At 39.7% G+C, this 27,879-nt stretch overlaps 2 protein-coding genes across 2 annotated transcripts; one reads left to right on the forward strand and one right to left on the reverse strand.

The window, feature by feature from the left end:
• Positions 1 to 2,663: 2,663 nt before the first annotated feature.
• On the forward strand, positions 2,664 to 6,202 carry agr2 (anterior gradient 2). Its single transcript, XM_073463422.1, has 8 exons — positions 2,664 to 2,690; positions 3,445 to 3,576; positions 3,696 to 3,759; positions 3,851 to 3,903; positions 4,094 to 4,170; positions 5,209 to 5,272; positions 5,842 to 5,925; positions 6,016 to 6,202. The coding sequence occupies exons 2-8, from the start codon at positions 3,468 to 3,470 to the stop codon at positions 6,063 to 6,065; spliced, it is 501 nt and encodes a 166-aa protein (XP_073319523.1). The 5' UTR covers positions 2,664 to 2,690; positions 3,445 to 3,467; the 3' UTR covers positions 6,066 to 6,202.
• A 4,853-nt stretch (positions 6,203 to 11,055) lies between these two features.
• Positions 11,056 to 24,943, reverse strand: tspan13b (tetraspanin 13b). The gene is made up of 6 exons (XM_073463571.1): positions 24,693 to 24,943; positions 20,943 to 21,110; positions 18,397 to 18,477; positions 15,359 to 15,472; positions 15,058 to 15,168; positions 11,056 to 11,802 (listed from the first exon to the last, which is right to left on the reverse strand). The coding sequence occupies exons 1-6, from the start codon at positions 24,753 to 24,755 to the stop codon at positions 11,728 to 11,730; spliced, it is 612 nt and encodes a 203-aa protein (XP_073319672.1). The 5' UTR covers positions 24,756 to 24,943; the 3' UTR covers positions 11,056 to 11,727.
• Between the last annotated feature and the right edge of the window lie 2,936 nt (positions 24,944 to 27,879).

Genomic DNA, 27,879 nt, shown 5'->3' on the forward strand with positions numbered 1-27,879 from the left:
GTGACCTGGGGTGAAGCAGTGAGTGGGTGTGTTTAGCGACAGACTGTTGAGTGAGCTAACACAACGTGTTAGTATTTCTCAGCTTTATCTCAGGTGAGTTCTGGTGTTCATGAGCTGCTGCATTGTGCTCCAATTCAAACCAGGAAGTTGCATCCTATTTGAGCGGGCCAGCCAATGGCAGTGTGTGTGTGTGTGTGTGTGTGTAAAAAGTCAGCGTCAGATCTGTTTTATCAGGGTAGGGCAGAGTGCAGCTGGTGAATGTGAAGTGTTAATAGGAGTGGCCTTTAACCCTGCCCTTTGGTTCAAATATTGACAATGGTGCTGTGACAACACACAGTGACGGAAAGAAGGAGGCTGGGAGTGAAAGCCGGTACAGAAAGAGCGGGGGGTTAAGGACACCTCAGCACTAAACTGCTCCCACATCCTAGTGACAGACCAACATCACTACACACAGCATCTTAAACAATTATTTGTTTAGTGCGTTAGGACATTTGGTTTGTCAAGCGCTTCACCAGAAGAATGAAATGTGTGTAATATAGGAAACCACATGAGCAAACAGCTTTACAGAGGAATAAAACAGGAATAAAATGAAATCAAAAGAGGATAAAATATGACAAAACATAACCTACTGGATATCTAGACAATAATATAAAACCATAAAGGCAGAAATAAGAACAAATATACACCCAACAGTATTTCCATTGGATCAAATGATGCAGGCATAAAGAACATGATGTCTTGGTTTGACAGCAACAGCATTTACACAAGGTCCTTTCTAAGAGCTTTCAGCCAAATCTCACAGTCTCAGGAGATACAATTTGTTAGATGGTCTCTGATGTCAGGTGTGAATGTTCTGGCTGTTCTCTACCCGTGTCCTGGCATCACCTTGACCTCTTCCCAGTGGGTGCTGTAATTAAATGAGGTCTGAAAATCAGGATTTAAGCAGTGTATCTTTGAAACTTTGCAGCTGTCTGGCTTCATGTTTTGGCCTGTCCTCCATCTCTTTTGTTAATATTGTAATGTGTTAGACTGTCTGATCCATCACATGTCAAACATGTACAAATGAACATTATCATTTATTACACATGGCCTCAAGGAAGAATATACAGTCAGGCCACACAGACCTGTTATAATAACAGCACTGAAACTTGCCTCGCGCTGAATCCAGGACAAAAGGTAAGTCTGGTGATAATCTTTATTTCTCTTATAATCAGCCAATCTTAAGGTCCTACGGAACCCACAATGACTGGACTATATGAACAAGTATTATGTGTGTATCAAAGTCTGATATATCGTCTTCCTCTCTGCCATAGAGCTCCACTGCCATAGAGGACCGAGGAAATATGTTTTAAGAGAAATGAGATGGAGAAAGAGGGGTAGGCCTCGCCAAAAAGCCACGACTTGCTGACAGCCAGGAGAGGAAATGCTGCACCTTTAAACAGCAGCAGTAGGTGGTGTGTAGAACTTAGGGTGACTCTGGTGTGGACGGTCAGAACAAATGCTGTAGGAAGCCAAGTAAAAGGATTGATTCAGTCGCTGAGAGGCAGATTGGTTGTCAGGAGGCCCAAACTGGGCTGAGACTGAACAAAGCTGCCATTGATAGCAGCGAGGCACACTGAGCCACAGTACCTGCTGCAGGACACAGGAGACTGCTGAGATGCTTCAAGATAAAGCTCACAGAATGTACACAATAGCAATCTGAATTTCTTTATGTCCGTTAACATTCACAGATTATACAACTTACTTAATACAGGTTGAAACCTGTCTTGTAATGTAAAAGCTTGGTTCAGTTAAAAGAACAAAGGATTTCACACATTTCATCATTAATCAGTCCCTGCACATGTCTAAATACGCTCCCCTTTGTTTTAGTGTCTCCACAGCTGTGCTTATGAAACGTGGATGTCAAGCATTTATTGTTCATCTCCATGACTGAATCAATATGTTGACTCTGTATTTGTATTTCTGCTCCTTTGTGTCTTGAGCCAATCACATAAAGACCAATCATCATCCAGCCTCTCATTGCCTTCCTCAGTTATATGCTGACTTGTCCTTGGAGCCAAGCCAAACCCGATATCACTGTGTACAAAATATGAGTAAAACCGATTATTTATTACCTATCACAGTGTCCAAACAGCATGGTAGTATTAATACAATGGAAATAAGACCCAATCATAGACATACAAAAAACTGATGTGAAACTCTGCCTCTACTAAGCAAATGCACATAAATGGTTGATGACATGTTACACACTACAGTCAGAAAACTGTGAAAAAAACAAAAAAACAACTTTATTTGGTTCCTATTGTCGCTTTGATACGTTTTCAATCAAGCTGAATAACAAAAGGCTCAACAAAGGTTAGGATTTGAATAAGAACAGACGCAACAGACGTGATTAAGGAGCAGGCCGATTTGAAGGAATTCATCATCATAACGCAACATGTTTACATTCATAATCATACACTACCATGCACTTGGAAAACACACGGAAACATGAAATTGCCAGTTTGGTTTGCTAACAAAAACGTTAGGGCGTTTGAGTCATCATGGCATTCCAGCATGCGTGCAGGGATGGGGAGGAGGGCGGGGCCACGGGCGAACAGGTGTTTAAATACGGGACAGGTGAGAGTGGAGGTACAGCAGATTCTGCAGCTGTGGTCCACCTGCATCCTCACCTGAGCAGCCGGGAACAGGTAAGACACGGGGCCGATCCTCACAGGCCGCCTGTGCGTTATGCTGCTTTTTAACTGCAGGGAAACTACATTTCAAAAAGGTCTTTTTTTCTGTCACTTCTCATGCTGTGCAACTACTGTAGCAGTTGTCAGGGCGGGAGAAACTGCTAAATCGTTCGGTTAATTAACAAAGTTGAGTATTGTGGAAGTAAATCTGGTAGTTAAAAAATATAAGACTAAAGAATAGTATTAAAAATAAGAATGATAACATTTTGCAGGATAAAAGAGAAAACGTGTAGAGGTGGACACTTGTATAGTTCAGTTTAGTCCCCCTCTGCTGGCACCACATGGACGCTAAATGTCGTTGAAGCTACACTGCACTACTTGATGGGAAATCATCTTTATTCCAGATGATATCTGTTCTGTTCAGACATATTTAATGTTTCTTCTATGATTTTTGAAACAACTGTATACATCAAAATCACAATGTAAGTGATTTTAATTCATAGCATACTATCATTTTTTAATAACTTTTAACAGCTTAGAAATAACTTGACATGACTATCCTGAAAGCCACATGGTTAAGGTCCACACCACAGAACCTCCTTTCTTGTTTCCTGTTTTGTCTGTCTACAAAAGCCTTCAAACATACATCTAGGACATAGGTTGACCCTTTTCCTTTCCAGAGGACTGATGTGATGTGATGTTGTACTGTTCTTCCCATGATCACAAAGTTTGATCAGTTGTGTGATTTGTTTTCTTCTCTCTTTGTTAGCCTCTTGCAGTCAGTCTATAAAGATGATCAAAGCCATGTTGTCTGCACTCTTGGTCCTGGTGGCCCTGTCCTCCACCTTCGGGAAATACATCCCCAAGACTGGCAGGAGGACCCCTCAGACTCTGTCCAGAGGTCTGTGAGCATCTTCTGCACCTCTCAGGCCAAATGATTAAGACTTAATTAAAGTGTGATAAATACTAAAATAAAGCAGAGTCTGTTATTGAGCTTTAAGGCTGTCCATGTCTGTTCAGGTTGGGGTGATCAGCTGATCTGGGCTCAGACTTATGAGGAGGGTCTTTACTGGTCCAGGTCAAGGTAAGAAATAGTTCTGACTGACACTGACATCAAAATGTTGGTCGAACGCTGAGGCTGATGCTTATTGAAGCTGTCCTGTTTTGTGCTTTAGAAACAAGCCTCTGATGGTCATCTTTCACCTTAAGGACTGCCCACACAGCCAGGGTGAGACTAACCCCCAGGAATAAAACGATCTGCCTCTATTTGAGTTACTGATTTAGTCATGCAGAGAAAAAAACTGTTCTGTTGAATTAAGAGCCTAACCTGTTTGAAGAGTCATTTGTTTGCTCATGTGTGACGTCACCTCACACATCCTGGACTGAGTTGTAGAATTAAGTACCTGTTTCTCCTGCAGCACTGAAGAAGACCGTCGCTGATGACACTGAGTTCCAGAGAACTCTTGATGAGGACTTCATCGTCCTCAATCTGATGGTAAGTTACAGGACTTTTCAGATCAGACTACTGGGCTAAAGAAAGTGTTTTAAACTTAATCTGTATTCAAGTTTAATTTATTTTCAAAAGTACAAAACCTTTAAAAGCCTGATGTCATACCATTGCACACCTCTGATAGCTCATAGGTTACCAATTAATTTACTCTTCTGCTTCAAAGCCCGCAAATGTGGTTTCATAGATGACACAACATTAAATATGCATGACTAAAACCGTCACAATCGGTTAATCAGTTAAAAGTTTAATTTTTCAAATAAGTCTCCATGTGTCATCACATTGCCATTCAGATGTTGCTTAACCATGATTGGTGCACAAGACGTTGTGACAGTGCCTTGTTCAAACTGAGCCTCACTTACTAAAAGCCAACGAGAAGAGCTAAGACACAATCACAAGATACAACAATCTCTCATGTCAAATAATAACCAAAAACATTTTGTTCTTGTTCCACACACCATCTGAGTACTAAGTTGATTTATGGTTTTTAGGGCCTGTAGACTTTATGCAGGACAACATTTGGCCAATCATCTCTCTCAGTGCAAGGTACACACATGGAATTCTTTACCATCAGAAATTAAATCCCAAACAGAACTAAAGAGGTTTAGTGTGAAAGTTAAACATTGGCTTAAGCAGCAGCAGAAATGTGAACATTAACTTCTCTCAAGTCATTGTCAATACAGCACTTTACTAATGTTTAATGCTAAATTTAACTTTTTTGTTTTAATCTGAAATTTATAACTGCAGCTGTGTTTATTTATTCATGGTACCTATTCACTGTATTATCCACTGGATTTGTATCATTGCATTTATTGTATTCAGTATATTCTATTCTATTCTAAAGCCTGACCAGGGACAAAGACTGCAAATTAGCTGAAGCTAGACGTCTTATATGCATCACATTTTCCCATTTTCTGTGGCAATGTTGTATGTATCGTCCCTGTTAAATAAACATTAAATAAATAAATAATGGTTTAGACTTTGATGTGTTTGATGTTAAAGTGTTATGTTGTTTCTCACTTACAGTATGAAACCACAGACAAACATCTCTCTCCTGATGGACAGTATGTTCCCCGGATCATTTTTGTTGGTAAGAGCTATAGCTTGTAGCTAGTTTCTGTAGGCTAAGCCTGTTAACACATTCCCTTCAACAGATCAGGTTACTTACCTTTAGACTTTATGTCCTGTAAGAACAAACAGGCCTACTACATCCTTGGGTTTTTACTACATTGTTGTTAAGGGGGAAAGTTTCAGTTTGCACACAGATCATCAAGATTCAAGATGTTTATTGTCACTCTGGTTGTACAAGTACACTCATGTGAAAGTCTATGGCTAAGAGGCACACGACACAGTAAACTAAACATACTGTATAAAACGTGTGAGTTTTTTATGACATTATTAGGTTAGCTGTGTGCTTCCTTTTACACCAGTGCAAGTGTATTTACTGTGTCAACACTAGATTGTTATCTTAACTGTTAATTGATTTACAGAATGCTAATGGGGTATGGCATTCAATAATTCAATAAAGCAATGATGTAAGTGTGAGTTGTTGACGTCTGTGCCAAGATACTCACATTTCAAGCTAAACATGCAGTAGAAGTATATGCAGACAGCTCCTTTCTGCTTCAGGATCACAGCTGAATTTTACTTTGTCCACAGACCCCTCAATGACAGTGAGGGCCGACATCACCGGTCGCTACGCCAACCGCATGTATGCCTATGAACCATCTGACATCAAAATCTGTAAGTAACACTGTGTAAGGCTTCTGCCAGCACTGTCTGTTTGTGTCTATGAAACTGATTAAATGTTAATGTTTCCTGCCTCTTCTTTAGTGCTGGACAACATGAAGAAGGCCAAGAAGCTCCTGAAGTCTGAGCTGTGAGCACGAGGATGTGACACCCTAGAGTTTATTGTCACCACAGATGCCGATAACGTGCTGTCACTACAGTTTACACATGCAAAACTAAGCACTGGAAAGTTTCTTCTCTTCTTCCTCGTCTTCTCTCCTTGAATTTCTTACCTGACTCTTACCTTTGTTATCATTGCTGTACATCCAGATTGTCTTTTGAATAAATATGTAACTGTTCATACATACAAGATGTGTTAGTCTGCCTTTTTATCAGAGGTGTCAAAAGTATTCACATTCATTACTCAGGTAGAAGTATAGATACTAGGGTTTAAAAATACTTCTGTAGAAGTTGAAGTATTAACTCAAGCTTTTTACTCAAGTAAAAGTGTAAAAGTACTGGTTTCAAAACTACTTAAAGTATAAAAGTAAAAGTAATGTAAGGGGAAAAAATGCCATTAAGGACAAAAGCTTAGGCCGCGCCACAGGGGCCTATAGTGCAAAATGTAAGGAGTAGAAAGTACAGATAATTGCGTGAAAATGTAAGGAGTAGAAGTAAAAAGTAAGAGTAAAAAATAATTACTCCAGTAAAGTATAGATACCCAAAATTTCTACTTAAGTAAGGTAACAAAGTATTTGTACTTTGTTACTTGACACCTCTGCTTTTTATTTGCCAATGGATTGTAGGGAAGTCATGAGTAATATGCACACAAAGAAATATAGTACTTCAATCTGAAAGCACTCGTGCTATCGTGCTACTATTATTACTGTTAGTGCTACTAATGATGCTACTCCTACTGGTGAATTAGAAATGCAAATTAAGTCTATAAAATGAAGGGAATTAGTTTTTAGCCTCAATATAGAGCAGGCTATTTTAAAGGAAGAGTTAGGGAGGGTTGGATCTATATTCCCTCAGTAAGGTCTGCAGAACATATTAGTCCTCTACATGTACAATGTTGCTGATCATTTGGTAGATTAATCTGCTTAACCCATCAGAAGATTTTGGAGGGTTGCTGATAAAATTAACATGGGATACAATGTGGGGTACCTTTTGACTGCATTAGTCAAGGTTATCAAAATGAACATCGTTAAGTATTAACAGCGTCCTGTGCTGTGCTCAGTCTGTATAACTGTAATTACCACTGTCTAACACATTCTAATACTGCACCATTCATTCACATCAAGCTCCAACTGGTCAGGGATTTCTCTCTCTCTCTCTCGGACTCTGACTGTGCCAGTTGTCTGCATCCATCCATGGCATGTGTTTAAGGTATACACGCAATGTCCAGTGGGAAGAGGGAAAACATGGAGCCAATGTGTTGCATTAACCTGGCAAGCTAATGGTCTATAATAAAGAAAATGAGCAGAAAGACAGCTTCAGGTCAGGTTTAGGTCTTGAAATTTGTACTCACCACCAAATCATCAAAAGAGTATCAATATCTAATGTATGTGTAAGTCGGTCTCAAATACAGGCCATCTGCTTACCTTAATAACAATGTAACATACTGAGCTATTGTTGGGGTTGCTGTGCTGCTTTGAAGGAATGTGTTCCATCACATCCTCCCTGTTATGTTCAATGACTGGATACAGATGGAAGATGAAAAATAAAGTGTTTGGTCCCTCAACTCACCTCTGATCTTCTGTTTTATCATAATTAGACAAAACCTGAAACTAAGATTCAAGATTAATTTGATTCTTATTATGCAACTCAAGATTGTCTAATGAAATTACTGCTGTAATTCTCTGAGCTACACAGACTAATCAACAAATAATAAGTCACAAAAATAAGCTAATAATGGTAGAGTGCTGATGATGAGTTGAGGATCTGTTGTCAGATGGCAGCAGGCTGAACAGACTGTGTCTGGGTGGGTGTTGTCTTTTAGTATCTTTGGGCTCTGTACAGACATCTCACTTCACTGATGTCACTGATGCTCAGTAGATGGTACCAGTGATGTTCTGGTGGTTTTAAACACCCGCTGTAGAGCCTTCCTGTCCTGGGCCGTGATGAACCATGCCAGTTTGTGATGTTTCCAGTCAGGATGCTTTCTATCGCTCCTCTGTAAAAGTTGACCAGAACTTGGCACTGGAATTTAATCTTCTAGAGCCTTTTCTGTCCTTTTATAACCAGGGTGGTGATGTGTAAAGACCATGTTAGATTCTCTGTGATGTTGATTCCCATGGACCTAAAACTGTCCACCTGCTCCACCTCAGCTCCACTGATGTAGACAGGGGTGTGTGACTTTGCCTCCTTTTTTCTAAAATCAACAATCAACTCCTTGGTTACCTGGTTACGGTAATGAAACAAATCCCAACAAAGTTTCTTTTGTATAACATTACATTAAATATTAAAAAATCATTACTTATATGAATATATGTATAATTACAGGCTTTTGTCACAGCAATCACATTGTACCCTCATTATAAATTAAATAGATGATACATTTCTGCTAGTTGCTGCAGTAAACTGAAATTACATTTCGTTTTGTTGGTCATGATTAAAAGTCCTTGTTTGTCGACTCAATTGAACTCAGTGTCCTGTCTAAATCATGCTGATACTTTTTGGAAAACTGTCCAAATGGTACAAAAAGTAGCCCAATTATTCTAACACTGATCACGTACAGTTGGAACAGGCATTTGAGACGGTTCAGGACTTAGTTTAGTCTTGTAGAATTCTACTACCATGTGGACATCTGACTCAGATGAGTTCATGTGTAAGCTAGAAAGGAAGCAAGGACAGACATGTTTTATAAAAGCCAGTAAATGTCAAATTTCTATGAAAATTTTCAGCCCTTGCTGTGGCTGCAATATCAGACTCCTCGGCAACTAAATGTTCCACAGCTCTTCTCTAACTGTCTGTCTACAGTTTGGTGCTCAGCAGGAGGTGTACAGTGGGTCTTTAGAGCTTTTCACAGGACTAAAAACAATATAAAGAAAGATGCCATAAAGCTCTGTAGAGCTGAGGGGAGCAGTAGAGACGAGTAATCATTACTAAAACTAATTATATGATCTGTTGTTAATATAAACATATTGATTAATGCAGCTTTAAATCATTTCTATGTTTTCTATTACAATTGCATTAGCAAATTGTGTTTTTTCATTGGCCCAGGACTTCCTTGTGTTGTGGTGTGCTCACCACTTATGGTAGACAGATGTGTGAGGTGACATGAATACTTTTTATATAGTTCCAATTCACAACAACAGTTATCTCATGACACCTCAGGTTTAGGCTAAGGGTCAGTTAGAGCAGTTCTAGACCACACTCTTTAATTCACGGAGGCGGAACATTCCCCCATGAGCAAGCACTTAAACAAAACTGCCTTTTAACAGGCAGAAACCTCAAGGCACATGCCCGACAAGGCATAAAAGTTCCCTGAACACATTTTTCTCAAATGCAATGCATTCTGGGAAGCATGCAAAATTACAATAACAATAAGTTTCATGTTCATTTGTTCATTTTTTCTTCCCTATGGCAATCATGTGAGACTGCAGAAACCTAAAAAATACAGAAGTTCATTCAGCGTGACCTGAATTTATAATGACAGAGCTGTATGAGAGGGAAACCGTTGTCAAGTCAGCTTTTCTTAATAGGATAAAGGATGAAAGGATGCCCTTTCAGGCTACATATAATACGCTTAGTGATTAGTAAGGAGTTGTAGAGATGGAAATCATGAATTACTTACAGATTTTGAGTCACTTAGTCAATGAGTCAAAGTCTCTACATAGTTTTTTCACTTTATTCCTTAGCTAAGTGAACGCATCACCATTCATATGGCTGCAACATTCAGCTGTACATGTACAACGAGGGACTTTTAACTGGTTATGAAACAGTCTCAATCTAATACTGATGCCTCTATATAACCCGCATAAGCAAACGAGACCATCAGCAAGAAGATTTGTTATGTCTATATAGTTATTCCAGGCTGGATTGTGTAAATTAGAACTTTTCTTATGGTGGAGTGCTGAGGATGAGTTGAAGTGTTTCACAGCCTGAGGTCAGAAGCTGCTCTGTAGTCTGGTGCCATGGCAGTGGATAGTTCTGCATTGCCACACATCTGGCTTATATAACATTACATAACATAACATTTTATGCTGCCCTTGCTAACGAGCTACTGTATGTCTTGCTGTTAGCATATTATTATGAAGACAACATTTTAAGGGAATAATGATACTTTAGCTTAAGCTCAACAAATTTATGCTACTATTAACAAACAACCTAATCTGTTGGCTGTAAGCGTACATGTAACTAGGTATGTATGATAATTAAAGTTATTAATCTTACATAGCCACAGATACATTAGCTCATTGCTATGCATCCTTAAAACTGTGTTAACAAAAGAAACATAGTATTTAAAATAGGTTGAGTCTCTCTTTCAAATTCAGATCAAAATCTGTATAGCGACGCAGCCTGTGAATCTCCACAGCAGTGTCAGTGCTGGAGGAAGGTCTGGCTGCACCAATTCTCATTCTGGGATAGGGGAAACACGTGCTCTGGCTTGTTTGCATGTCTTTAAACCAATCACATTCATCTTGGGGGAGTGCCTTCCAAGGATGCAACGACGGTGCACCTGCAAAATAGCGTCTGGGGAATCTTGGTGTGCACGTGGGGAAGTGAGCCCTGGCATTAAAATTAAAATGTAATTCAGACTAAGAATACAAAAGCTTCTGATTTGGTGGTGATTCAGTGGAGTCAGTTCAGTTTCAATACTTGTTGCTAAATATTTGCTCTTGCAGTACTGGACACCTCAGCAGTTGGTTGACCACACGACTCTCAATAAGTTCCCACCAGGTCTCCATTCCATCCACAGTACTGAGACCATCTTAGGCTATCTGTGAGTGTGATAATAATGACATTTACTCAAGTACTTTCACTTAAGTTGCACTATGTAAAAAAATAAAAAAATCTGTCCACAGATATTTTTCACTGTCACAAGAAAATATGACTTTTAGGTCTAAATATATTTAGTAGGTGAAGTAAAACATTGTATGCACTCTAATAATTAATCTAATAATTATAGAGAGAAAGTGATTTTCTTTTCCTCCATTAGTGTTTTATTGTGGTTTACGGTACAAAGGCTCAGACAGGTGGTTTACAGAATCATGATTGCAGTTCTCATAAAGTAGCTTATATCTGCAGAAGAGTCATGCAAAAGGCCAAATACACAGCACGCAGCCAGGAGCAAGGCAGATTAGTAGGCTTGTGACACACACACACATTCTCACATAGGCTTAAACACTCCCAGGTTACCATATTAAGACTTTCATACATGGTCAAAATAATTTTGTAATCAAAATGCAGAAAAGTGGCTGACATTATTGCGTTCAGTGGGACTGACTGCAAAAAAAGCGGAAAAAAATAGTGGATCAGGGTCAACATCAGGCAGGCTGCATAAATACTTTTGGAATATACAGCAGACTACTGCAGACAATATTCCCTCTTTTAACAGTGGTCAGTGTACTAACTGTATATGTTCACTATGTGCAGTATCAGACACTTATCCAGGCAGAGCTTCATGTTAGAAGCAGCACGTGCACCGTTGTCTTTTCAGAACACACTTCACTCTTGAGAACCAAACACAACAACATCGCTGCAGCAATCAGTGGAAACACACAGGTCAGTCTTGTATTTACAGGTAAAGCCCAGAGAGGGTCCGTAGAGGTGGTGAGGTGACAGTGCAGAGAGACTGGAGCTGCCGCTGTCTCACAGGAAAGCACTGGGGTTTGCTCGGGGATCCTTCTGGTTCCTGTAGCGATAGGTGAGCCACACTCCCAGAATCTGACACATGGACACAGTAACAGTCAGAGAGTGAGAGCACAGACAACATAACATCGGCTTATCTTCGTGTTAAAGAAGAAGGCTGGCAGCATTCTATGCAGTGTTTCCTCAAGGGTTTCATTGTAGCAGGGTGGTGAACATAGAGTGAATTTTTAATATGAATGAAAATTTACTGGCCAAGAACGTCAATAGAGAATATATTGCCAATGTTGATTGAACCTGTAAAACCTTACCTAAGGTTGAGTGCTATCAGATTCTGTGACCCAAATGGAAAGTTGAGCTATGTTGCCACTGCAAACATTATGAACAGCACTTTTTCTTTTAACATATTCTCTTTGTCAAGCAGCTGCAACAACATTTTTTCCTCTACTATTAAGAAAAAGAAAACTATACTGTAGATACAGAGAGGGTAAAACATTTTGATTATTGTGATGGCAGAAACTGTAGTAAACACTATGAATATCTTGTCAACTATTTTTTTTACTTTTTCACGTGTTTTCAAAATCTGATAGACTCATCAAAATTTGTGACTATCAAAATACAAAGAAGGCAGAGTGCTGCTATCCACATTTTTGTAGGTATGAGGTAAGTACACAGAATCTGACAGGTCACAAAATGTGGTATAACAATTCACTGCTAATGCAAACCGATCATTTCCTATTGCTGCAGCTTCACATTAAAAGCATTTAACTGGCAAATCACAAGTTGACTTTTATTATGAAGTTGTCACAGGAAAAGCAAATGTGTTTGTCAGTGAGCTAAGCTAAAGGTATGGCCAAATAAACCAGGAACACTGTGTAGTTTTGGAGAAGAAATTCAAACATCAACCTCATTAATATTTACAATATTTTCTTCATTAATATTTACAATATTTTCCTCATTTACATTTACAATATTCATTAATATTTACGATATTAATGAGGTCAGAATATGAACTCAGAAATATGTATTTTTTGAATAAAAAAGTGAATAAACAAGCTGTTCTCAGAGGAAAATAAAGTCCCAGAAGACTGTTTGAAGCTAGAAAGGTGGCAGGGTCCACCACATATAAATAAAGTAAAACAGTCTGAAATTGTGTTGTCCTTTAAGGTCAGTGTTGTTTATTTGGTTGTCATGACTGTGCCAGTGATTGACATCGATTCACTGTTTCAGCAGCTCATCCTCAAACTGGAGAGAGAGTGGACGGCCGTTCGTTTGAGTTCACTGGAGTGAAATTTCATAAAATTATGAAGCAGCGGTGGCAATAACATAAGCACTGCTATATTTTCTTTTTGTTAACACTTCATATGAAAAGACACAGATGTTTTAGGTCATTACTGAGCCTTTTTGTTTTGTTAAGAAACTATATATATTTGAGATGTTTTTAACAATTTAAATCTTTAGTTGGAACAAACCGCTGAGATCTACAGACGTGGTAGGGAAGTCAGAAAGTACTGAGTGATGCACTCCACGCGGTTGGTTTGAGTCTTTCATGGTATTTGTTGATGAACACAAACATACAGAGTAAAACATCAGCTACAAGTTATGCTTTGACTACTGCTGGAGTAATACTTGAATGATACTATTACTACTACCTCCGCTACTACTGTTATCACTGATGAACTATTGCTACTGCTGTTACTACAGAAAGTACTGCTACTACTACTACTACTACTACTACTACTACTGACACTACAACTACAACAACTACTACTGCTACTGATACTACTACTTCTACATATACAACCACCTCAGACTACAGTGTTTACTTAGTTCTGAATTTAAATTCAGCACCTCAGCCTTCAGACTTGTATTGCATTCAGTCTTCAGGCTCACACCACTGCTACTAACACCAACGACTGAGATTCTGGAATAACAAATGTGCTTCCAAATTAGAATCTATGTCTCCCCTCAAATTTAAGAAATCTATACTAAATACATGTTTCTGGCTTAACAAGCACACTCACAGTCTTAGCAGACAGTGTGGTAGTACAGAGCAGGGGCGGTCCTGGCTAGATTTACGCCCTGGGTGAACCATCCCTTGATTTTTTTACATTTTTTTTTTAATTACATTTTTCACATAACCCAATTAATTACATGTAGGTATATGGGTCTTTATTAATTTTAGGAATGAAATACAATTTATTTGGAAGCAGTTTGTGTTGTGTGGCCTGGGATCCTCAGTCTATCCCTCTCCCCCTCCCCCTTACCTCTTCTGACACACACAACCTGTGTGACTCTCAGCAGCAAGTTGACGTGACAATGAGGGCGCCCCAGCGCCCACTCCACTAACTTGACATGGAAATGAGCGGTAGTCTAGAAAACTGGTGAGTTTTGTTTTGTCTTTTTTTTTTGTTGTTTTTTTGAGTGCGCTCATTCTGAATATCAGTGCAGACCCACTAAATGTGAAGAGTTTCTTGTTTTCATGATAAAATCACAGGCATAATTTTGAGCTTGGTCTCATTCAGAAATCCAGAAGAAACAGTAAAAGGAATATAGTCAGTAGCTTGTGTTCTAGATGTAATCCCAACACATTTTCTTGAAGGCGTACTAAGATTTGTTGGCTGCTGTCTGTAAACCCGTCATGCAAAGGTTTAAGCAATTCTGGAGAAACATAGTTGATTGTTGAGTCTCATTCCCAGGTAGTCAAATACTGATGCTTCCCTTTGGAGGTTTTCTGGGCATGTCCAGCTGGAAGGAGCCCCCCGGGCAGACCCAAACCTCGCTGGATAGATTATATTTCTCGTCTGGCATGGAAACACCTCAGGATCCCCCAGGAGGATCTGGAAAACATTGCTGGGGAGAGGGATGTCTGGAGTAACCTACTGAGCCTGCCGCCACCGCGACAATGGATGGATGGACTATGACAGAATGTATGACTGTTTTGGTCACAAGTTTCAACACACTTTCTGTGATAAAACCCTGAAAGCAACATTCTTACCAAATGGCATCTGTGGTCTGATTTGTGTCAGTTTAGGGGCCTTGATGTGAGAATGTTTGAGAACCACTGTTTCAGAGCACTGGGTGGCATCATGCTCCATTTAGTTTCTCTGTCAGAGTTCCTCAGCACCACCCTGTCCCTCTCACTTTTTGACACACACAGTCTCTTGACAGTTCAGGTCAGGTAGGACTGTGCCACTTTGGGAATGGACCTCTCATTTACAATTAACCCTAACCCTAACCCTAGTACAAATACTACTTCTACTAATACTACTAATGCTAATCCTTATGCACAGCAACTAACAACCTGTCAGCTGTGTTGTAGCTGCGGCTCACCTCGGTAAAGCTGAAGAAAAGTCCAATCCCTCCTACAAAGCGGAGAACCTCTCCAGCGTGTTCCTGGATTTTATCTGCACAGGGCGAACAGGAGTTGTTGGGAAAACAAGCCTGCAAGGGAACAAGAGACAAAACACTTCAGACAAAGGCTTGTGACAGCAGGTTTAGAGATTTTTATGATTTCTATTTGAATTTTACTGCTTTTCTTCAAATGATAAAATCCTAACAACATAAAAAACACATTGATCTGTTTGAACATGCTGAAATGTGACCGGGGACAAGAGCACTGGACCAAACTCACAGCGTCACAGGTGACGTTGGCGTAAAAATGTTTGAAGCCGCAGCAGTTGAGGCTCTTCTCCACATCCCTTTGAGTGCTCTGGGAGTTATTCCAGCCCACCTCCAGCAGCTCATCCTGCAGCACACACACAGGAGCATTATGAAGCATTATCAGTCACAGCATTCTGACTTGTTTATTCCACACCGTCTCACTATAATGTCAAAAAAAAAGACACAGCATAGGAGGCTGTAATTTTTAATCACACATTAGGGAAGTGTACAGCATGTTAGCTGCATCATTGTATTCCCTTTGTATGTACTATTCATATACACTTACATGTTGATGAAGGTTCTCAGTCATCCAGGTTGTGGTAATTCTAAGTGCTGTATTATCGTAGGTAACTGGACACCCAGGCGTAAACAGAGTAATGTAGTTTATGCTGTTCAATGCAGCCAGTACTGCACAGATTTGTACATTGGGGAGACAAAACAACTTCTCCATAAACGAATAGCACAACACAGGAGGGCCAACCCCCCAGGTCACTCTGCTGTCCACTTAAATCATTCCTTTGAGGACAACAATGTAAACATCTTGGCGAGAGAAGACAAATGGTTTGAAAGAGGAGTAAAGGAATCCATCTATGTCAAACTGGAACGACCGTCTTTGAACAGAGGAGGTGGCCTAAGACATTACTTGTCACCCACCTACAATGCAGTACTGAGTTCCCTCCCCAGGCAGCTTAACAACCATTCACACCTGAGCTCACCTAGCCTTAGCAACCCACATGAAGGCCGGTTGGATCAACGACCCCACAAGTGGCCCTAAAGACTCTGAAACTCAGAGCTCACACGTGTCCTTAACGACTCTGTAAGGACACTCCCACACAGAGTTTAAAAGCCTGCAACTCCCCTCCAGTTAGTTAGAAGTGAAGAAGCCTCCTGGATGAGAGGTGAAACATCTTCAACAAACTGAAACAAGTCCAGTTGCCTACGATACAGCACTTAGAATATACACACACCATGGTGATGACAGTGATTAGATGGGCAGTAGTGCCCTTAAACTTCACTACAGGTATTTTTAGTAGAACACTCTTTTAATGGTGTCCCAATAAGTTTTAAACAGTAACTTTTAATTTTAAATCCTGGTGCTTGACTGCCGTCCTCCTGACACCGTCTCCAGATCACATCCTGATGTTCTTGGTCTTGTCTTGTCTTGAATCAGTGTCAGACACTGGGGGTCAGTATATATCTCCGACCGTGGCCGTTCAGAACATCATCTGAGAAATTGTTCACAAACATACTAACACAAACATAAATATGGGTCATTTTATATACAGTGGCTCTGATCTCATTATTTGATAGTCATCAGTAGCATGAAGAGGGGGAGTGAACCTTTCTGTCTTATTTTTGGTTGCAGTAGCTCAGTAGAGTCATTCAAGTTTGAACCAGTGCCCACAGGGATCTTCCACTTCATTACTAGCACCACAAACACCAGCAACACCACTTCCTCAGAGGGTAACATGATATCCATCACTTCTGAAGTAGTGCTAATGGATGATGTTCCTGATGGTGTTGAGATTTTGTCTGTGTTTAACTATTAACATTAATTTCTTCAAATGGTGACTTCCGGCTAATGCACAACTGTTTCTCTGGTACAGGAATCAAATTGAGACAAAAAGTCTTCCCTTGGTTGCTCATATCTTGTAAAATATGATGTGTCTGGGATGTTAAATCATTCCAGGAATGTCTTTTGCTGTAGCCACTTCTACTTCTTATCCTGCCCTGTCCTCTTGTACTTCACTGAAAGATGCCATACATGGCCCAGAAGGCCTTTCAAAAACTCATTTGTTTATTTACGGCACTGGTTTTGTTGCAAATTATAGCGATACAGGTGAGTGAGGACCACCTGAACAAAAATACTTAGTAAATAGGATGAGGTCACATGATATTTTCTGAATTTTCTGAAGTTGAGGAGGGTTTCTCAAATACACCATTAAACAAGTAACTGACTTGCAGTTTGATTTTCTGGGACTTCTACAAAGAACTTGCTGGATGTGTTTTCATGTTAAAGGACAGATTTGTTCAGGAGTGAACAGGCCTCCTTTAAAGATGGAGATAAGGATTAAGCCCCACTGAACCAGGTACATTTCAAAGCACAGTTTACTCCCATTGATTTTCCATGGGACACAAGTAAATAGCCTCTCGAACATTATGGGATAGCAAGTAATGCTTGACTGACCAGTTGGAAATTTAGGAAATAATGCTGCTATCTTGAGTTATTATAGCTATAATTCATTAAGATACAGAGGTAGAAGAAAAAAAGGAGAGGAGAGCAGAAGTTATGAGGTCACTCAGAGGCTGACACTAAGCTGACAGCTCACATAAACACACATGATTGATAGCTATCCTACAGCTAACTGTCATGGTCCTGTCATTTTAGTTTCATTGTTTGTGTGTTCTATGTGTTTCTGGGATTTTGTTGTGTCTTTTGTTTGTTTCCCTCCTGTGCTCTTGTGCTCATCCCCAGTCTGCTTTGCCTCCAAACCTGTCTGACGTCCGTCTCATTACCCCTTCCCTGTTCCTACTGTTTTTCCTCCCGTTACCCTCACCTGTGATCTCTGCCTCAGTCCCCCTGCACCTCATCCCCTCGTTAGTTTAGTTTGTACTAAAGTCCAGTCTTTAGTTCAGTCTTTGTTAAGTCATCTGTTGTGTATTCCAGCTCCTGTGTTGCCAGTATCCTGAATAAAACTTCATCCATTGCACTTCCTGCCTGCTGTCTCCTGCATTTGGGTCCAACTTTTCTTCCTCCATCATGATACTAACGCTTACAGGAACTATTTTCACCCCCCAAATAATGTGAGGGGAAAATTCAGTTCATGTTCATTCCAGACACATCTTCACATCTGCATTACATTGTGGTCCAGCTACTGTTTAGAAGTATGTGAACAGTTGTTCACGTTCTCCAGTTGTCAAACAACAAGACAGATTCAGGATGACTGCCAGTCCTAGAATGGATTTTCCTACATATAAGTGCTTTTATAGTGAAGGTTGTTATCTTACCTGTTGCGCTCTGTTGATGGCCAGACAGGCACTGGAAACAGAGAACTGCACAATAAATACCATGAACAGGATGATCATGTACTGAGCTTCACTGTCAAGGAACAACAACAAATACACACATCGTACATAGAACACACAATCCTGCTTACAGCTGGTGTGACTAACAAACTACATATAAAGTTTTTTTTTACCTGAGGTTAATCTCTACTGATGTCTTTTATGAATAATATTAGTGTTTTTCAACCGTTTCCAGTCTGGTTTTAAGACACAGACAGCGCTTGTTAAGCTAACTGACCTACTGCTGACTGCACTTTTACACAGTCGATCACAATATCATCTTACATTGCTCTGAGGCTTGACCAGGCATCAAGGGGCTCGGTTCTTGGTTTATTATGCTCATACCTGTCCAACAGATTTGTTTTTAATCGCTCTGAGTAGCTCTACATCCTCAACAGCTCAGTTGAGTTATGGTGTCCCTCAAGGCTCTGTACCTGCCCCCCCCCCCCCCCCCCCCCCCCCCTTTTCTATATACATGCTGCAGGTTTTTCATAATCATGAAACACTTTACCATTTTTATGCTGCTGACACTAAGTTACAAATGTTGTTAAAACCATAGATCCTAGTAGTTGAGCAAAACTCACATCTCGCCTCTCAGATATAAAAACCTAGGTTGTCCCAAAATGTCCTTAAATGTAATGAGTCTTAGGTCATTCTTTTCTGCTCTTCAAATTCCATCAGCTCCTTTAGCCTTCAGTAAAATAATATGAAGCAGGCTGCTCTGAATTCATTGTAATATTTGATGCTAACCTCTGTTTTTTTATAGTTTATAGTTCAGTTTTGATGTCAAAAATGTTGTTCAGTCATGTTTCCATCTACAAAAAGTTATACATGCTTTGATCTATTCTTGGCTTGATTATTGCAACACACTTTATGTGGGTATGGGCCGGATCTCTCTCCACCAACTCCACAATCACATCACCTCTGTGCTTGCCTCCCTACACTGGCTCCCTGTTAGATTTCAAATTGATTTTGCTCTGTTGGCCATTAAGATCTGTGGATGGAGTCCTGCTAGTCATAGTTTGTGACAAAAGCTGATTGAACCTTTGCTGTTAGAGCCCCAACACTATGGAACTCTAAGACTGAACTAAGACACACTGAGCCTTCTTTGAAATCTCTTCTTAAAACCTTTCATGTTGTAAAGGCCTATGACTTATGTCATTGTATTCATTTTACTTCCTTTGTGCTCCTTTGGCCTTATATTCTTATTTTTATCTACCTAGTTTGGTTTTATTTCCTTTTGTAAAGCACTTTGGAACATTGTGAATAAGTGATGAATGCCAGGGTTGTAGTGCTTTTTGTTTAAGTACCGGAGCGCACCTAAGACACGCACGCACGGCCTGCACACACATAAGGTTACGTTATTTTTGAAAACAACATCAACAACAACTTTTACCTTTTCAGCTATGCAAAAAATGAAAGGATGTTTTGCTGCCTTCATCCTGACTAGTTAATGTTAACTAGCTATGGGTCATTTTCTTGCTTGAAGGCCTGTAGCCAGGATTTTGAGGTCATGAGGTCATGCATAGGCCTACTAGAAGGAGCAGCATTAAAAAGGAAAATCTTGTAAAAAAAAAAATCTGGAGCAGCTCACTGACTCAGAAGAGACTGACTTCTCTCTCATACAGGACTTTTTTTATTGCCCTGATATGATCCTTCCTATGGAAACCCATTTCTGTCGATTAAAGACAACAAATTATTAAAAACTTAGCCTTAATTTACATTTTTTAGAATCTAATTTCAACAGTTTTTATCTCATAACTCTGACTTTTATCTCATAATTTGCATTTTTTTAAATGTCATAATCTCTACCTTTAATCTCATGATTATGTCTTTTTCTCTCATAATTTTGAATTACCATGTAAATATTTTTTCATCAAGCTCAGTTTTTATCTTATACTTTCCTTTACTGGCGGAAATGGACTTCCATATTTATCACCGTGAACCTCACATGAAGCCTGGCACTGACACTCCTGGAGTAGGTGATAACAGACAGCAGCAGCTAGGCTGATTTATTCAAAGCTGCTGCTGTGCACTGTAACATCTGTCGTAGTGTTTTTCCCGCTGTGAATATTTTTGCAACTGAAAATGCACAGATCACACAGAGTAAATGACAGGACGATACTGTAAGTATCCAGATTGTTACATATATGTCACATAATGTAAGGAGCTGCACATGCAGAGCTGTTCAGCTTTACTGATGAGAAGATGCCAACCTTTGTTCAAAACATGGCATACATCTAAGTGGTTTAAGCAATTCATCACTTCAGTATTTAAAATTTAACCAGATTATGCAACTGAACATTTTAGCTCTTCACTTGGAGCAAAAAAGTGCCAGTGTTGCTCTGCAGCACTACACCTATCTATGATGAATTTCTTTTTAAATACTGACCTAGTTCTACCACATAACATTTCCTGGGTGGCAGTCGTATAAATTGTCATACAAGGACCAATGATAACTTCCATATCATACACAGTGTTAAGGATACAAAGAAGAGCAGGACTTGGTGATGCTTCATGGCCCCGATGAGGCCGGCCAGGGCCACAAAGAAGAGAAAGACGCCAACACCGATGATGCCTCCCACCACTTGGAAACTGGAGACCAGACCAAACCACTTCCCCCATGCTGCGATGCCGATCATCAGCAGGCTCACCATCTGCAAGACAGACACACAGATTGAGACTCAGTGATATCATTATTGTGTAAGAGTCAGAAATTATCTTTTAAAACATGAAATCCTTGCATTAATTTTAACATTTTAACGTCAAACTAGAGTGGCACCTCCGCCGAGGCCCAACAGTGTAGCACTCTACATCTTAAACCACCCGTAACTGCTTAACCATTTTTAAAAAAAATCCTGCTGACAAACCACCCAAGCCACCAACAAACAAACTGACAATGGTGAAAACATAACCTTCTTAGAGTTAAAATTGAAACACAGTGACGTGATTTGTAAAATGTTCAGCCGTACTGAGAATTACACACAGACTGTTGTAAGTGCGAGACAAGATGCAAAATTCCCTGGTTTAGTCGTTTAACTCCACATGAAAAGAGTCTAATCTGCTACATTAATTATTTGAACTTGTAAGATTGAAAGTCAATGTGGTCGCCTCTGCAGAGGCAGAAATGTAGGCATCAGGTTAGATGTGTTACTGATGAACCAGATCTAACTGAGGCAGGCCTCACTTCACTTCCTGTGTGTTTCTACCACCTCCTGCCTCACTTCCTGTTGCACAGTGTCTTTCTTAGAAACAAAAGAGAGAACTTCTGCTTTAAAAACAGAACACACCCGTATGCACAAATGACACCACATCCTCATCTGAGCATTGTTTCCCCTTAAATTTAAATCTGATGGAATGTCACATCTTTACATCAACTTACTGCTCAGTATAAGGCAGGCAGGTGTTGTTTGTTAAGATACTGTATCAGAGTTTTGCAAGTGACACCAAATTCTACTGATATTCTTTAAACAACTTTCTTTTTGTTCAACGCTGAAGCTGATGAACTTTGGTTATATAAAATATGACAACAAAATGTTGATTTAGCACTTTTACATATACAAGATAATAGAAAGAAATTAATTAGGTTTGGAAGTGCTGGTAGGTGGATTTTGTTACTGTTGGACAGAGCCAGGCTAGCTGTTTCCCTCTGCTTCCAGTCTTTATGCTAAGCTAACCACTTCCTGGCTCCAGTTTAATAAATGCTGTACAGACATTAGAGTGGTACCAATCTTCTTATCTATCTCTCAGCAAGAATTTAAATAAGTGTATTTGCAAAATTATTCCTTCAACAAAAATTAGCTGAACAAGAACTTTGCTATGCTGCATTGGTTTCTTTCTGAGAGTTGTTCGATGTTTATTTGCTATTTTCCATACGTTTGGACCCTTCAGACTGGCAATGGACCACTTTTGTGCTTCAACTTATCATTCTAAAGTAGGCCAAATACTGACAACACAGTATAATGGCTGTAAACACCATCCATGTATAGATTGGTTCCCGCTCTGCCACTGGGCTGGATTTTTCCTGCAAAAAACAAAGTGCGCCACAAAGGAAGCGCACCTTCCATTGCACAACCAAAATGGGAAGAGGCATTGTTTTCTCTGGTCGAGACCCCCAGGTAACAGTGGAAGAACAGAAATTAGAATGACCTCCTTGTGGTTGTATGCCTCCGTACACCAATCAAGTTGAGTTATGACGTTGAATTATGGCCAGAACAATTTTCGCAGAATATAATGATGTTACATCATATGAACTGCTAGGAAACGGCCAAAAAGTGTGTTTTGCGAGGTCACAGTGACCTTTGACATTTAATCACTGAAAACTAATCACTTCATCCTTGAGTCCAAGTGGGTATTGTTCCAAATTTGAAGAAATGCAAGGAGTTCTTGAGATATTACATTCACCAGAATGGGATGGACAACCTGCTGCGTGCAGCTAAAATGAAAACATCAGCCCTTCTAAAAGCTGTAAAGATGAAACCCAATCAGGAAGACAATCAGCTGAATGAGCTCACTCTCATACATGAGCTTTATTACATACTGCTGTCCTACCACGCTGTGTGTGCGGACATTGACCACCAACAGTCTGAATGAGTCAACGGCTTATAGCCAAGACACCTTCACCTGGAGCAGTGACACAGTCTGCTGTTAGGTACAAAACAAATAGTGTAGTCTATATGCACTCCTGAAGACACATACGTTACTCAAAACTATTCAAGTAGAAATGTGTTCCTCAAAATCACCTCATCCTACTGTACATATAGTGTCACAACTTCATATTATTTATGGTGGAAACAACACTAATAACTTTTACTAAATAAAAGTAAAAACTCTACAATATAAAATACTGCTTTACTAGTGGGGGGACAAAACAACTTCTCCATAAACGAATAGCACAACACAGGACGGCCAACCCCCCAGGTCACTCTGCTGTCCACTTAAATCATTCCTTTGAGGACAACAATGTAAACATCTTGGCGAGAGAAGACAAATGGTTTGAAAGAGGAGTAAAGGAATCCATCTATGTCAAACTGGAACGACCGTCTTTGAACAGAGGAGGTGGCCTAAGACATTACTTGTCACCCACCTACAATGCAGTACTGAGTTCCCTCCCCAGGCAGCTTAACAACCATTCACACCTGAGCTCACCTCGCCTTAGCAACCCACATGAAGGCCGGTTGGATCAACGACCCCACAAGTGGCCCTAAAGACTCTGAAACTCAGAGCTCACACGTGTCCTTAACGACTCTGTAAGGACACTCCCACACAGAGTTTAAAAGTCTGCAAACTCCCCTCCAGTTAGTTAGAAGTGAAGAAGCCTCCTGGATGAGAGGTGAAACGTCTTCAACAAACTGAAACAAGTCCAGTTGCCTACAAGTAAGTAAGTTAAAAGTACAGAGGCATAACCAGTGCAATACACTGAAAAAAGGAGGGATGGTTGAATTTCAAATAAGCAGTGAGTGTGTACTACACACTTCATTTTTATTTCTTATTATAAGATACACTTGAAAAATGTGAGATTATCTTTTAAAATTGTACTGCAGCCATTTAGTCTTGTAGTTTCATGAGGTTGGTACAAACTGTGTGAGAAATTGTAATGAAGCAACAGAGCCAGTTATCACACTGTCTCATGTGATGTAGTCCAATCTGAGACAAGCCAGATGACATTATGACATCATCATTTATTTTGGACAGACAGATATCCACAGCAGTGTTCACTGGCTCAGTGTCTTCGTACTCCCTACTAGTGTTTGAAATCGGTGGAGTGCCCCTTTAAAATGATTGCAGGGTCCATTCAGGCCTTCTCTGAGGCCTAGGTGGATCTATCAATGTGTCATATGAAATAACACCTTGTTGGAACCTGTGGGTGCCATGTACACATAAAGTTCAAGTTGAGAAACCAGCGATGAGATCCAACAGAGGTTCAGGCAAATGCCTCACACAGTGCGATGGAAGGCAATTACATCCACAGCTTTAAAGGCTGGATTTCTTCAGGAGAAAGCAGGCTGCGTTATAAAGGTGTCATTTCTCATGTGTTGGATCAGACGGATGGCCCATGGTGATCACCTGATCCAGCCGCCACACAGTTAATAATTGATTAAAGCAGTGTCTGCCCTCATCAGTGTGTTGTTTACAGCGGGATGTTTCCTACACTGCGTTTACAGGATAAGCACTGACTCTACTGAAGAAACCTCCTGTACAATCATCCATATGGTGTCCTGCTGTCTGCGGATACTCACAACATAGAGGATGTTGAGCGCGCACAGGGAGTGTTTGGAGCAGGTGAATCCAGCGCAGCCCATCTTACTGAATTAACAAATGATCCTTACAAATCCTTAAAATAAGTGTTTCAATGAATATGTCGCCTCCAAACATACAGTCCACACAAAGAAGAAAAAACCGCTGAGGCAATAATTCCGCTTCCCCTCTGAAATAGATGGTCACCAAGCAGCAGGTCTGAGCTGGAAAGAACGGAAATTGACGCGTCAATTACACACAATACAACAGGAGTGGAGAGGAAGTTAGAGATCAAGCCTTCAAAATAAATGCATGATTTTGAAGTATGCAACGAAATGTAAGTTGTTGTCCCTTTATGCAGCACACGTTTTGGTGATGAGTTCATGAGTCTCACAGCCTGAGGAATGAAGCTGCTCTGTCATCTGGTGGTCTGGCAGCAGATACTTCTGTATCTGTTGTCAGATGGCAGCAGGCTGAACAGACTGTGTCTGGGTGGCTGTTATCTTTTAGTATCTTTGGGCTCTGTACAGACATCTCACTTCACTGATGTCACTGATGCTCTGTAGATGGTACCAGTGATGTTCTGGTGGTTTTAAACACCCGCTGTAGAGCCTTCCTGTCCTGGGCCGTGATGAACCATGCCAGTTTGTGATGTTTCCAGTCAGGATGCTTTCTATCGCTCCTCTGTAAAAGTTGACCAGAACTTGGCACTGAAATTTGGCTTCTTAAGTTTCCCTTTTCTGGGCTTTTAAAAAAAATAATAATAATTTAACAACCAGGGTGGTGATGTGTGACCAAGACAGGTTCTCTGTGATGCTGATACCCAGGAACCTAAAAGGGTTTGGTGTTTACATTCTTTTTGAGCTAATTCTAGTATTTTAGGCTAAGGATCGGTTCATATTTAGCCACCACAATTTTACACTTTAAGTTATCAGTCCACACTTTTTAAGGCCTCATCATTTCCCACTAAGTTTCCTGGAAAGAACTATTTAAACTTGTGTATGGGGACTCTAGTTCTGACAATAATTTTACAGTTCATATAATTGGCTTTATAAATGGTAATATTAATAATAATTTTAAAGCCAATCCCCTCGATGGAACTACATTTAAATAAAATATTTCAGAAAATATGATGTAAACACTATAAAAGAAATATGCCCAGTGGGACATACCAACTTATGGTGTGTGTTTCTCACTATAATGGCACATCAATTGATCTGATTATACTAAAAATGCCAGTTTAAAAAGACAAGTATGTTGTTATGCTTTAATACGCTGAAGAAACTTTAATACACTGTGATAGTAAGAAAAGGATCCAGTAAAAACCTATAGAAGAGGTTGTAGCCAATAACTCATTTACAAGAATTGATTCTGTTTCATTTCATTCACTGAGATGGTGATGTGATGCTGTTATTAAGCTTCGTGTTAAGCCCAGTAGCTGTTCAGAAGAACTAAACGTTATGGCAGGGTCATTCTGGATGCAGGGACACTATTACTGTCAATGGTTACTCCACCTTTAGGATCATGTGACCATGATAACCTCAGTAATTGTGACAAACTAATACTAGACAATGCTAATATTGTATTGCCCTATAACTGGTTTGTTGAAAATGTTCACAGAGACAAGTCTGTCCCAACATCATTACCTCTTAATACAAGGTATATGTGTATGATAGCTTAGGGTTAAAGTAGGTTCTTTAGTTACTTCACTGTTAACAAACAATTAATTGCTTTATGAACCATTTATTAAGAAATTCTTTATTGTAAAGTTACAAATATTGTATACAATGCTTTATAAATGGTTAATTAACTATTATTATTAACTTATCAGCATGTTATCAACTATGAATTTACCGTTTATTAATGATGGTTATTATAAAGTGTGACCACTACAATAACAAAAAAATGTCAATAATATTTATTATAATTATAATTATTATAATAATTTATTATAATATATATATATATATATATATATATCTATATATATATATATGAATAAAACTGTATGAAAAATATTTCATAAGTAAGTCAATGTTTCCTTGGGGCCAGCGTTTTGCCGATGTGATAATGTGATAACCTATACTGACTAAGTTTTTAAATGTCAATATATCAAAAACTTCAGTTTATTTGAGTCTGGTAAGGGATTAGATTCCATGCTTTTATTTTGAAGGCAGCATGAGAAAATCGATGTGTTAGTGTGATCACCTGTTTAACTTGACCCCCGCTGTCATATTGCTCAGCGAGGGGCGGGCTCCAGAGCATCCGGCCCGCTGACTGGATACATAGAAGTCCGGTTCTGTTCTCAGACAGTCTTCCAGAAACATTGTGGATCAGTTCTGTTCTCAGTGTGTTTGGACGTGCGGTCATGTTTCATCAGAGCTGCTGTGGTGCGGCTCGTTTGTGTCGTCATCCACGTTATTCTTCCTGTCTCACGTTACTCCCACACTTCATTTATGATTCATCAGCGACCCTGCTGGCCTGAAGACAACACTCTCGTTTCTAGGTTTCTAGGTTACAGTTGCAAGTAAGTGCAGTAACTAAGATAACATTGTTTATTTCGTTCATTTTCTAATAAAAACCAGAATGCCACATCACCCACATCTGTCACCAACACTTTAAGGTGTAGTTTTGTTGAAGAAATGTCAATGAGCAGAAAAAGATTTTTGATTTTTGTTTTTTTTCCCCCAAATGTATACAAAAGATAATCAAACTCCCCCATAGCAATGGTACATTCCGGGGGATGGGCCATTGTCACCTGCAGTGCACCTAATTAGACCAACTGTTATCCCCTATAAAGTTGATCCTCTCCCACACAGCCAGTCTTTGTCCCTCAGCATGGTGTGCGTACATGCTTACGTGAGTAGTATGTGATGTTTACTGTAGGATTGTACACATTATGGGAGCTGGTGTTGGGTTTGTTGATCACATATGTTGGGATGTTGGTTCACTGGGTGCTTGATTGGTTTAATGATGATTATGGTTGACTGTCACTTATGATGCACTTATGGTGGTGCCAAAGGGCACTTTGTTTAAAGCGAGAAATATATAATTATGAAGTTTCCTTTGCACAGTCACCAGTCTGAATTTGTGAATTATTTGTTTATTTCCTTTGTAGGAAACCACACCTTATTACGTTTTCAATCATGTTCAAGCGTCAATAAAGAATTGAATTAAACCTGAAATACT

This window comes from Pagrus major, chromosome 3, assembly GCF_040436345.1.
Source record: "Pagrus major chromosome 3, Pma_NU_1.0".
NCBI lineage: Eukaryota > Metazoa > Chordata > Actinopteri > Spariformes > Sparidae > Pagrus > Pagrus major.

Bases quoted from the DNA above. Each gene is read 5' to 3' on its own strand.
- agr2 (XM_073463422.1), top strand. From the start codon at position 3,468: ATGATCAAAGCCATGTTGTCTGCACTCTTGGTCCTGGTGGCCCTGTCC. The intron at 3,904-4,093 runs GTGAGACTAACC...TTTCTCCTGCAG, and splicing joins GGACTGCCCACACAGCCAGG to CACTGAAGAAGACCGTCGCT. The intron at 5,273-5,841 runs GTAAGAGCTATA...CTTTGTCCACAG, and splicing joins TCCCCGGATCATTTTTGTTG to ACCCCTCAATGACAGTGAGG.
- tspan13b (XM_073463571.1), bottom strand. From the start codon at position 24,755: ATGGGCTGCGCTGGATTCACCTGCTCCAAACACTCCCTGTGCGCGCTC. The intron at 18,478-20,942 runs GTATCCTTAACA...AGTGAAGCTCAG, and splicing joins ACCAAGTCCTGCTCTTCTTT to TACATGATCATCCTGTTCAT. The intron at 15,169-15,358 runs GTGAGTTTGGTC...GTTCCCTTGCAG, and splicing joins CCAACGTCACCTGTGACGCT to GCTTGTTTTCCCAACAACTC.